The sequence below is a fragment of the Pleurodeles waltl genome, chromosome 7 (genome assembly GCF_031143425.1).
Source record: "Pleurodeles waltl isolate 20211129_DDA chromosome 7, aPleWal1.hap1.20221129, whole genome shotgun sequence".
In the NCBI taxonomy this organism is placed as follows: Eukaryota; Metazoa; Chordata; class Amphibia; order Caudata; family Salamandridae; genus Pleurodeles; species Pleurodeles waltl.
In genome coordinates, this window is record NC_090446.1 from 68,375,758 (window position 1) to 68,388,479 (window position 12,722).

At 43.7% G+C, this 12,722-nt stretch overlaps 1 protein-coding gene across 1 annotated transcript in view; it reads right to left on the reverse strand.

Moving 5' to 3' along the window:
- Positions 1 to 6,923: 6,923 nt before the first annotated feature.
- The window catches only part of LOC138246808 (uncharacterized), a 176,890-nt gene continuing 171,091 nt past the window's right edge, over positions 6,924 to 12,722 (reverse strand). The window contains 4 exon segments of the mRNA XM_069201570.1: positions 6,924 to 7,036; positions 8,476 to 8,517; positions 9,673 to 9,775; positions 10,129 to 10,197. Of these exon segments, the coding sequence (XP_069057671.1) occupies positions 7,008 to 7,036; positions 8,476 to 8,517; positions 9,673 to 9,775; positions 10,129 to 10,197 (243 nt within the window). The 3' untranslated portion in view covers positions 6,924 to 7,007.

Below are 12,722 nucleotides of genomic sequence, written 5' to 3' on the forward strand. Positions count from 1 at the left end.
AGCTGACAGCATTGTATGCAATCCTCCGAGGAGTCAATCTTCGCTCACGATTGGATTGCTTTTTTATCAATCTCAGGTCCCTTGTTTTTACTGGTGACTTTCCTTCCTGTTCGATGTGTGTGCCTCCCATTCAGCATAGTCCTTTTACCTTGCTTTTGTCTCTCTAAAGTGTATCATTCCACTGTTTAGGTCATGGATCTACTTTGTTTTGTGTTTCATTTCTTTTTTGACACTTGATTTGAGTATATGTGCTGTTACTTCCTCTGCTTGTGTTCCCTTCCACTACTACCAGGTCTGTTCCTTGCTGCATCCCAAAGCTCACCCCCTGCCATCGCTCTTCTCCCCATCTCCATCATGTTCCTGGTGGGTGTCTTTTTGTCTTGGTGTGTTCTCTTTTCATCCTTCACCCCACCATCTTCCCCCAAAAGCCTTCATAAACATCTATCTGTCTCACACTCATTGTCTCACTATCAGTGACTCCAGCTGTCACTCCTTGTTGGGCACCATTGTCAACAAATGTATACCAAGGAGTGGGGCAGTGCTTTGAAGAAGGATCATCAGCATCACAAATGGGCAACTTCTCGGCTGTGTCATCACCGAAGGGTTGCCCATATCCATCACAGATCAACCCATGGGCACTCTACTCAAACTGGATGAAGATGCTGTCAGTTTTCATATGATTGAGGACAAATGGCCTCCGCAGCTCGACACCAACAGGAGTAATAAACTGGACAGCAGTGCTTAAATATTAGCTTCAGCATCAGTAAAAATGAGATAAATGAATTTATAGATAAGTTGTTTGCAATATGGATAGTTAGAACTTTTCAGACTATTCATTGCCTAAGAATTCATTTCCAAGGAGTTGACTATTGGTTTTGCGGCCCATTTAATGGAAAATTGACTTGCCATATTTGTAATACCTAAGTTCTGTCTTAAACATGATGTATGGTCATTGTACCCCCTTTTTTGAACTAATCCCTTCTTAGTGCATATTCACTTGAGTGTTTAAGCACCTCTTCCTACAACATCTTTACCTGGATATGTGCACTGATGCAGTTGTGTTTACAAGGAAGACCATGTGTCTGGTTCAATGTGCACAATCTGTGCTGTACTCTACTCCTCACTCCGCCTGTTCTTGAATCTTCAGGTTTTACCCATCCTTGGATGTACACAGTCATGGAATAGTCTAGGATAGAGGTCTCCAGCTACTGGTAGCTCTCCAGCCACCTATAAGTAGCTCTCCTCTTTCCACTCCTGCCTACTAAATTAGCATTTATTTGACTGAATATATGTATGCCAAAATAGAAAAGCATGTATAAGAGACAAAATATGTGTATTTCCATAACTGATTAGATGATGTTTGATTTTCCAAAATCTATTTAAAGCTGATATTAAGTGATAAATCATTTGATGTTGAGGAAGCTTACTACTAACATTATTACTTTGGTGCCAGAGGCATTTAAACTATGGACATTATGTATCACCCACATAAAAGTATTCCAAATTGACAAAGCATTTTTAGGTCGAGCGTGCAAGCTCTCTGGCCTGAAGTAATCCATCTGTGGGCTTTTCCCCACACCCACCTCTCGCCTATCACTAACACTCGTTTATGGGCTTGATTTTCAAATATCCTTTGTCATCATTGGTAAATGCTTTCTGTTGTCCCGCCTCTGGGCAGTTTTATTACCTCCTTGGCCATTGACCCCGTTACATAGATAGTTGCACTTTTGCTGAAAGGTTTGACTGCGATCAAACGTTTTTCCTTTTGTGTCTCTCCTTCACACTCATGCTCATGGCGGCCATGGCGCTTTGAATAGGCTTGCTCGTGTCAACTGTTTTACTTTTCATTTTCAATTAATGTGGCAAGAAAAGTCCAGTTAGGAATTTACAAGCCAAATAGCTCTAACTCGGAGAAACGTGAGACCCATTACATTGCAAATGCTTGTTTTTAATTATTGCTGGCAATCCTGACTGATGCACTGAGGTAATCACTGCGGGTAATTTTACAAAGGGTTGTCACTAATGTAATTTATCTGATGTCACTATTATGACATGAATGATATTAGTAGCCCGGGATGATTTTTATTGTTCATAAGTATCTCCTATTACAGAAAAGGTTGGAGACTTCTTGTCTAAAATATCCCTGATTAGCTAGCCTACCTCCAAAATGTTTCTCAAATTCTTGTTTCATACCTAGTTCATTTCACATATTCACTTCCCTTGCCTAGTAGGAAGAACTCTTGGTCAGTTTGTAATTTGTACCGTCATGGCTAGGGTGGAGTTTTTATTCACCTTTAAAGATCACAGGGTCAAGCCAAACTGTGTATCTCCTTTCACAAGATTGGAAATGCCAAGCTGATGAAAGCTGCCAGCTTTGTGAATACATTAATGACACTTCTTCATTCATCCACACCTCTAAGCGCCCCATTGCATTATACAATAACTGCTCCTCCGTGGTAATTGAAATGCAACATATGAACACTTCTGACATAGGTCCAAACCAAAGATGTTCCCCTCTGAACAACACACCCTACATGGTGTAGCCTACTAGCCATGTAAGATCTCTTTGGTGCCTTGCATAGGGGGAGTAAGCGCTATATAAATCATACCATACTAAACGATAATGGATTTAAGAGCGAAGATATTAAAGTACGACAGGCACTGATGGCAGACTCACCGCAGTAAGAGGGCAGATTTATGCAATAAATGTAACTTGAAATATACTGGACTTGTGGTGTGAGCATGGTGGGATGACTGAGTCATTTGTGGTGCCTGTGATGAGTAAGATGAAAAGGTTGGTGTGAAAAAACTTAAATGAATGATTAATAAGTTGTTTTTTTTTATGACAAACGGTTTTGTTTTTCGTATCTTTAAATATAATTCTGGCACAATTCTTGGAGGGCCAGGCAGTGGCCATTTGCTGCCTGGCCATTCCACTTGATGAAATCCACTTTAACAGAATTCTAAATGTATTTTCTATCTTATTTACAATGCCAAGCTTCAGAATTCTATATCAGTGAAAGTCATTACCGATAGTGAACAAGCACTGCCAAGTCAAAACAGATTGGCAATGTCAATGCTTTTGTTTTTTTAAGTATGGCATCACCATTGCTTTTACCAGCCTAATGACACTTATAGTATATGTTCTGAGGAACTGACCAGAAGGCAACGGAGTGAACCATAGGAATACATATCATATCATATAGTTGACCTTATTGTATGCCCTGAGGAGTTCACCCCAGGGCCGTACAGGAGCAGCAAAAAGCATAAGCATATAGATCTATGGGGTATCTCCTAAAATAGGATGCATATACCATTGGAACACTGAGCCCTGACAAAGGTGTGATATCCTGGGGTGGATTTCTATCATATGATCTGATGTTGTGGGGTGGTCCAGAATTACTGGGAACACTAGTAAACAGATTGAGGATTTTATTGGCAAGATGGTGGGGCTCGACCGGGTGTTTGGTTTGCTGGGTCACCAAAACAGACCCAAAGGATGAACACAAGCTTGCAGATTTACAGATTTCGCCCTAGTACTGGCCAACCATGGCACAGCCAAGTGTTGGAGAGTGAGGGGGCACCGAATATAGCAAATTGGTTGAGGTAGCTGGGCCAAGATGGTGGCTTTAATGTGATATTGATCGCCCTGGTGGCTAAATCAGGCACTAGGCCTCCCAGGACTACATCAAAGGTGTAATAATAGCAACGGACAAGGTATCACGCAGCCTCGGTGGGCGAGTCACTCAACGCAACATCCTAAAGTAGGTATGATGATGAAGGAGACAGCTGATGATATGTGCCGTGATGCCCTGGGCGTTCTCCTGACACACAAATTTGTCTTCGTACGCAACTTCATTTGTCTGCTAATTATATTACTTCAGAGACAGCATAGCTCAACCGAGGGGTGTGGGGTGTAGGTTTAAAGTGTGGTAACAGGCGATTTTGGGTTTATATTATATTAATATGTAAATTCCAACATAATACCATAATTTGTATAGTAGATATAGAGTAGATATACAGCAATGACAGACCTGCCTCCTCACCAGTGCCACAGTGTGAGTCACGATATTGGCTCCCTTCACACCGTCACCCGATAAGGACCAGATATCACATGGTGGGAAGGAAAATGAGCTGGAAACCACTGCAAACAGTGGATTTTCAGCTTGTTTTCAGTCTTTGAACTGCCGATGTACATTAAGGGGTGTGAAAGTACCACAGGACAGAGACACGAGCCTCAGCAAGGGTTTTTTTTCTGTTTCTTTGGAAGGTGTGGTTTATCGAGGGGCTGGGGCAAAAGCACCCTATAGGTACTTCTGGGTGCTAGGACCCACCCATCCTCACATTGTGAATATTTTGTTAGGGTTGGCAGGTCTGCACTGAGCATGCAATGTTTCCTTTTTAGGCAATAAGTCAGGCTGTTCTTTTGTGATAATAATAATAATCAATAAAATCATTAATAATAATATAAATCAACTTGGGAGGAAGAATATATGTGGTCCTTCCAAGGAGCAGACATTGCACACCCATCCGTATGGATAACACGGACAAACTGAAGAGAGAGGATATCACTCATTGATTTTGTGGGTGGAACACATTTAAGGTGCAGAACAGAAGAATGTAAAGTAGGGGTTGGTTTTAGGTAGGTTATGGAGGGAGCTTGGGGAAGAATGTCTTGGATAAAGCCCTTTCCAGGCTTAAATAGTGAAGACACCACAGGATGATGCACTAACCTCTCTGCCCAAACAGTGAAGACACCACAAGAAGACACCATGGAATGACACTAGAATATAAAGGCCTAATTATGATCTAAAAAAAAAGGTGTCTTAAGTATTGTTTTCAAAAATATCCCCTTGCTGGATGTAATAATAGAAAATCTCCATAAATGGGGCAATATTTTAGGTCTAGCCTTTGAGACCACTTTGTCTTGCCAGGCTATAGTTTTCCAAAACACACACATAATACACATACCTATAGCTGCTTTTGGTCAGCAGGTTTCATCCATTGGTCTGGTGAATTGTCATTCACATCTTGCTTCCACCAACCACAGCAAAAAGCTTGGCACAGCGGCCCAGCCCACTTTACTTATTCATGCATTTTACTCTAAGTGACAGCACAAAGCTGGTGTACATTGTTTACATCTGCTTAAAAATAGTTTCTATTCAATGACCAAGCTCTTTCAAAGCGTTGTATACTATTATCTTTTAAAAATGTATATTTATTTTTCTAGCTCTTCAGGTGTGCAGTTAAATGGTAATTTGATGGATGATACTTTCTCATTGTCACCTTCAGAAAACAAACTGTGAAATTCATGGCAAAACTGAAATTAAAACAGTTACATCAGTAACGTTTTAATGTTTTTTAATTTTTATTACAAGCATGTGGTGGCACAGTTAGGTGACTATGGGGGTCATTCCAACTGTGGCGGGCGGCGGACGCCGCCCGCCAAAGTAACCCCGTCGAAAGACCGCTTGACCGCGGGGGTCATTTCGACTTTCCCGCTGGGCCGGCGGGCGACCGCCAAAAGATCGCACGCCGGCCCAGCCCCTGCAACAATGAAGCCGGCTCCGAATGGAGCCGGAGGAGTTGCAGGGGTGCAAGGGGTGCAGTTGCACCCGTCGCGATTTTCACTGTCTGCAAAGCAGACAGTGAAAATCCTGCTGGGGCCCTGTTAGGGGGCCCCTGCACTGTCCATGCCAGTGGCATGGGCAGTGCAGGGGCCCCCAGGGGCCCCACGACACCCGTTCCCGCCATCCTGTTCCTGGCGGGTTTTACCGGCAGGAACAGGCTGGCGGGAAGGGGGTCGGAATCCCCATGGCGGCGCTGCAAGCAGCGCCGCCACGGAGGATTCCCCCAGCCGGGGGAAATCCGGCGGGAAACCGCCGGACCCAGCTGGGAGACCGCAGCTTTACAGCCGCGGTCGGAATACCGATTGAAGCACCGCCAGCGTGTTGGCGGTGCTTCAGCCGGCCTCCACCCTGGCGGTCATAGACCGCCAGGGTTGGAATGAGGGCCTATCTGTTTTAATGTCTTTTATTAGAAACTTTAAACCAAATCTACCACTGCACCGGGATGTCAGGGAAATATCTATTGGAGTTGTTAACACTGTCTGTAATTGACATTTTTGCCACAATGTTTTTGTCAGACAATCGTTTAGTTATTGAAATTCCAACATGTAACTGACGTCATTATTATCTCCACTTGTCAAATGCCATCTGGGCTCGATGGCCTTACAGCAAAACAAAAAACATTCCAATATGACCACACACATTTGTGGGTATGCAAAGCGGCCATCTCTAAAAAACAATAAAGCGCTAGTAAAGTCTGTAAGTCTGCACCCCAATGTAACGGGCTAGATCTATTGGCCTTGACAAAGCTACGGGTTAGAACTATTGACTTGGGCAACGTTTGTTGAAAATTGTTTTCTATCCTCGCTTATTGTGTGGCTCTGCTCTGCCTTGAATTCCTGCACCCTGGTTGAATCTAAAAGGACCCCAGAATTTACTTGGTTTATAGACAAGCTGGAACATGTAAAGAGCCAGCAAATGTGATGGAGATGTCCACGGTGTAAATTTACAGCAGACTTCTGATTTTTGTAACATTTCTGAATCGCTCTTGGAGACAAGTATCTCCTGGGTAAATAGATCCACTAACGACCACAGCTCTATTTCACCAAGAGTCACATAATGTTTTCACTAAAGTTCATGAACTGGATCCTTGTCCAAAAGTGCAAGAGACTTAACTACAGTCAAGAACACCTTTCCCCACTCAACGTGCGCCTAATAAAATCAGAAGGCACCACACACCCGCTTTTAGAGTGAAACTGGTTTATTTCCAATTGCTTTATTTCCATTTGGATCATCTCCAAATTCACAGAAGAACCCCCTCCTGGAGAGGAACAGTGAGTGTACAATAGACCAGAGGAAAGGACTGTACATAGAGAGAGGTGGGTGAGGTGAAGCAACAGGAACAATGGGAACCATTGAGAGAGAAGAGGCCCTGGTCCACTATTCACTGTTTTTGCTTGTGGAGTCACCTGTAGTGAAGAGAAAAAAATACAGATAAGAAACATAGCACCTAGGATGGAGATGTGTGTTGCTAGGTACTGCTGGGGAGTTGGTGTAACTGTACAGTGATGGCAAACTAGGTATATGCGTGCACCATCATAACAACCCCTGTGATCTTACAGTGTTAAATGAAATGATGTGAATATTACTGCCAGAAGCACTGTCGTTAAAATGCACAAGAAGACCCGTGTTTCAAACCCGCAGCACCTCATAGAGGCCAAACATGAGGCCTGCAGGGCATGTTCCATTGCCAGGACACTGGATGTAAATTTACACTGCCAGAACTGGGGTAACCATACGCAGCCAGGAGAACTTGTGTAACTTTATACTGCCAGGAGAACTGGTGTAAATTTACACTGCCAGAACTGGGGTAACCATACGCAGCCAGGAGAACTTGTGTAACTTGATATTGCCAGGAGAACTGGTGCAAATTTACACTTACAGGAGGGCTGGTGTAAATTTAGAATGTCAGGAGAACTGGTGTAGATGTACACTGCCAGGAGAACTGGAGTAACTTTACACTGCCAAGAGAAAATGTGTAACTTTAAACTGCCAGGAGAACGGGTGTAAATTTACAATGCCAGGAGAAATTTTGTAACTTTACATTGCCGGGACAACTGGTGTAACTTTACCCTGCCAAACCTCGTGTAACTGTACACTGCCAGGAGAACTGGTGTAACTTACCACTGCCAGGAAAACTGGTGTAACTTTACAGTGCCAGAACTGGAGTAACGTTACACTGCCAGGAGACCTGATCTACATATGCACTGGCAGGAGACCTGCTTTTAAATTACACTGCCCAAAGGTAGAGTGTAAAGTTACCTTGCCAGAAGTTGTGATGGGAATATACACTACCATGATTCCTAGCGTATGTTTACACTGCTTTGAGACTTGCTGTAAAAATGCACTGGCAAGAGGCTGACCATAAAGTTACACTGGCAGGATATCTGGTGTAAAGTTACACTGACGAGAGGCCTGCTGTAAAGGTACTCTACCAAGGGTGCTGGTGTAAGTGACAGTGCCAGGAGACCAGGTAGATAGATGCATTGTAGGAAACTGGATTGAAACATACACTGTCATCAGATATGCTGCAAGGCTGCACTTCCATGAGACCTCATGTTAGTGTTCATTGTCAGGAAACCTGGTGTAAATGTGCAGAGTTAATATAGTAAAGCTGTAAATAAACACTGTTGGGGGTGTACACAGTGAACTGCTAGATGGGGAAGCTGAAGGAGCAGAGACAGCCCTAGGTGCTAAGGTAAGATGGGGGCAGGAAAGGGAAAGAAGAACGTACAGAGAAAGGGAGTAAAACAGGAGACGACAAGAGCAGGAACCACCGAGGAGAACGGGGAAAAGCAGGGTAGGAACGCAGGGCAGAAAGGAGCCTGCCCTTCACTGGTATACCTACCTGCACTGCAGGGAGCGTTGTACTCTGTTACTGCATTGTCACCTGGAAGAGAAGGAGAAACAAGGATAAGAACAGGCTTATTCAAAGGATAGTCTCTCATTGCTCTTGGACAAGTAGATTGGTCAACACTGTCCTGCAAACAAACCAAAATTCAACCTACTCCATTAGAAAACTAAGGTGGATAACACAAATCAGGGATTACACAGCAATGTGAGCCTGCTTCCCTGAATACACAAACTGTGCATGAGGGAGGCTAGCGCCTAGTAAGTAGTACCGGGTTGAGGGGAGCTGCTGCCCCATGGTAAGTGGGAACAACTGCTGCATGGGAGTCATTATTTGCTTGAAGTTCTCATTGTCTGCTAGAAGTGATTATTTCACAGTGTATGCGAGGAGATATCTATTGTCTAAGGCAGTGTGACATTTAACAATGATGATTTATAATGAAATACAGGGCCATTAAGTGGTTGGTAAAGCTCAAGCACCAACGTAATCAGGGGTGCTCCTGACAGGCCTAACCAGTGGTTCCCCCACTATTTAGCACCAGACCTTGAGTTTGTTTTGCTCCTCCATCAAAAAAACAGCCCTCTCCTACAAGGCCTCAGGTCATGGTAACAGTAGCCATGCCTGCACTGGGGCAGTTTAAGGACCACCAGATCTGCTTGGAACAGCCATGGAAGGCAGGGTCACCATGTAAAACATGGCCTTCCCGGGCCAAGAAATAGTTCTAAGGCCCCACATGAAGGGAGAAAATTTGCTGTCCTTCAGAATAATTTGTTTTTTTCTCAAGAATCAGCTCCTGCTTTGTGGGTTTAATCATTAAAAACAAAAAAAATACGGCTGGCAGGCTTGGACCTGATACTCTGCATCTTCTCAGGAAGGAGAGAAGCTCACATGCTCTGTCGCTGTCCCCAACAATGCTGATTCAGGGTTAGCAGAAATGGCATCACCCACTCTTTGACTCACACGGTTGACCCATTCTCCAAACCTCAGTCATGAAACTGTCTTCTGATTGCTGCTAATAGGCTATGGGATGTGAATGGATTTGAAAGTACAAAGAGCAAACATTGGCCAATGTGTCACTTAGTTTCTATCCTTATGCCTGCCTTCATGAATCCTATGATTAAGGTATCAAGGGCTATGATGACAAGGGGATCAGTTCCAACCATTGGCCGCTCCTAACTCAACATGACTTCTCACCTTTCTCATAGTAGTCGTAGACCGTCATGGTGGCTGGCTTCATGTCCTTCACCTCATTGTCCTGCTCCAATGAGAAGCTATACCGATGTGGTGTCTTGTCAAGCTATGATAGAAAACAATTAACCAGAAAAATGTAAGGATCACGTTAACCACAGAAAACCTGCACTGTATTTAATGTCTAAAGAAATCCAACACCAATCTAAATGCAACTATATTAGATAGTGAGAATGAGAAATTGATTCTGGGAGACATAAATGATGTTGTTATTGTGATGGTCCTCTCTTAGCATGGTTTCAATGGAATACCTTTTAATAACATGGTCCATCTGCTATCCTGTCGCAAAAAATTTACAAAATGTGCATATGAAGCCACCTGTTCCTGTAATTTCAAGAACTTTTTGATTTACTATCTAACTGAACATAATAAACTGATGAAAAGTGCAGTCTTAGCTCTCACCTGATCCAAGTAGATGGTGACTTGATCTGGCTTGATTTCCACTTTCTTAACATCCTTCTTTCCCTCCAGCTGTGAACACAAGAGCACAGTTGAGTGTATGCATCCCAGGGTCCTTGAGCCCTTCCTATAGCTATGCAGCTCCTTCATCCATCTGACAGACTGTATGTATGCACCTCACTGCTCCAGGGTGATGTCACTCTGTCACACTCAATACTTCGATGCACCTGTCTCCTTTTGTGGCTATGATCATTTTCTCCCTCTCTCTCTCTGTTACTTACTCTCTCTGTATTGTTGTCATCTTTCTCTGTTGCTTCCTCTCTCACTTTGCCTACCTGACCGGCCAATCTTCCCACAACCCACTTAATGCACCATCTTCCTTTCACTGACTAGATATATCTTATATCAATCTGAGACTTTTGTTCTACCCCTCTCGTTTGCTTTCATGCAACCTTAACCATACCTGCCTTTTCCTGCTTCAGTTACTAATGTGACATAATTCATTAAATATTGTTTTATTCAAGTCATGTGTCATGTTAAGTGGCCAAACATGAATAGTGGCCCTAATACATGTGATGGCAGCTTTTGTCTCAGGCAGATTGAACACTGGGCACAGGGAGTGTCAATCAACGATGCCCAATGCTTATAAACCTTACCTTTATTCTCTTAAAGAATGGCCTGAGACAATGCCCAGGGCAGGCCACCAATAGCAGCTAAGCACAGGGCAGGGTCTTCGGGTGTGCAGTCAATGGCCACTAGCCATATGCTGAACCACTCTTCCCAGCACCAGGTGGGTACCACCTGAGACCATGCCTGCAGGCACTGTTTACAGCATGACCTTTGACCTTGTCATTTGTACTGCATCCCACCAAAACAAACAGGTAGGATTGTGGCAGATCTTAAGAGGGTTGGATTGAACAAGACCTAAACCCTGTTCCTGAGTCCCATTATCCAAAGGAAGAGCTATCTACCATCATTTGTTTTCTTTGTTTCAAGTAGCATATTTTCTAAAAAAAAATGTTTTATTTCAGAAATAACACATGATAAATAATGTAGTGTACTTCTATATTTCTTTACATCATACTCAAAAGAGGCATTTGATTGTCACGCCCAGAGATGTCTTTTGCATTAACCAAATGGCACCTGCCAACTGCTTCATCTATTGAAAACAGTCCACCTGATGTACAGCAATAGGACCTTTCCCTAGGAGGTCAAATACTATAATGAACAGTGAATAGATTGACTGTGAAGGAGAAATACTACTCTGGCCTGATCCAAAATGTGAGTGACACTGCCATTAGGCAGTGGGTGGAGGGGGCTGACCTAAAGTAACCAATAGCAGAGGGAGCTTACACAAACACCAAGATTTGTCCACTGTGCGCCAAACATGAAAAAGCATTGCCTGCTGAAGTTTACTATGCCTCTGTATGAATGAGTATGTGAGTATAAAAGTATACAGAACATAGATAGGAAGAGCAAGATAGAGGACTTTGGGGCACACTATGATCTTATGTAAGGTGATCCAGCCCACAAATAAGAACGGCGGTTCATGGTGCGGTTTCCGCACCGCACCAGTGCAGAAGGTGCCTGTGTCAGGGGCGGTTCCTTCATTTGGGCCGAGGAGCGTCAACCCCCCCACCCCCACCAGCAGCAGAAGCTGCAAAACCTTTAACAAACAAAATGATAGTAAACCATGCTTATTATCATTTTGATTGTTAAAGGGGCGGGTCCACGGGGATGATGAGCAGTGAGGGGAGTGCACTGTGCACTCCACTCAGTGCGCATGTATGCTTGGCCAGATGTCTCTTGCCGGCCAAACACACATGTGCAGTAAGCTCTCTACAGCCCAGCAACACAGTTGGCGGGGCTGTAGAGACCATGTACAGGCTCCCAATCTGCCTGGGAGCGCCCAGCCATTCCTGATGCTGCTCTGAGCAGCACCAAGATTGGCTGCTAGGCAGGCTGAGAGCCTGTGCCTGCAGCCTTCAGCGAAGGGAGCACGAGGAGCGGTGCGGGAGCAGAGCAGGTGAGTTTTCATTTAAAAAATATATATATTTTCAAATACATTTTACCCCTATCCCATTCCCCCCAACACCCACTTGCCACCCACACACACCCTTGTGACCGAAGGAAGCCGCTACTGGCTTGTGTACTTCTCATTGGCATGTCAAGTGCATACATTAACTTGAAACATCTCACGGTTAATGCATATTTTGCTCACACAAGAGCTCGGAAACATAGGGCAATGATTGCCCCTTTTGTTGGCAGCTCTGCTGTGAGAAAAACATGGATTAACTCAGAGATAATTTGAGTTAATATATGCAAAGAAGATCCCCAACAGCAGAGCAGAGACACTTTCAGCATTGGTGCAGCACAGAAAAGTGCATCATGATACAGGGGTACATTTTACAATAATTTCAAAATATGACTATAGTCATCAGATTTTTTTAGGAAATATTCTACAATAAGGATTGGTGAGAAAGAATAACAAAATCCAAGATATGTATGGTTCTCTGATTTGGGGGGCAATCACCGTACCATGAGTTTTCGGACTATATAACTTGTAGCGGGTCTAATCTCTAATCGGTAGACCAGAT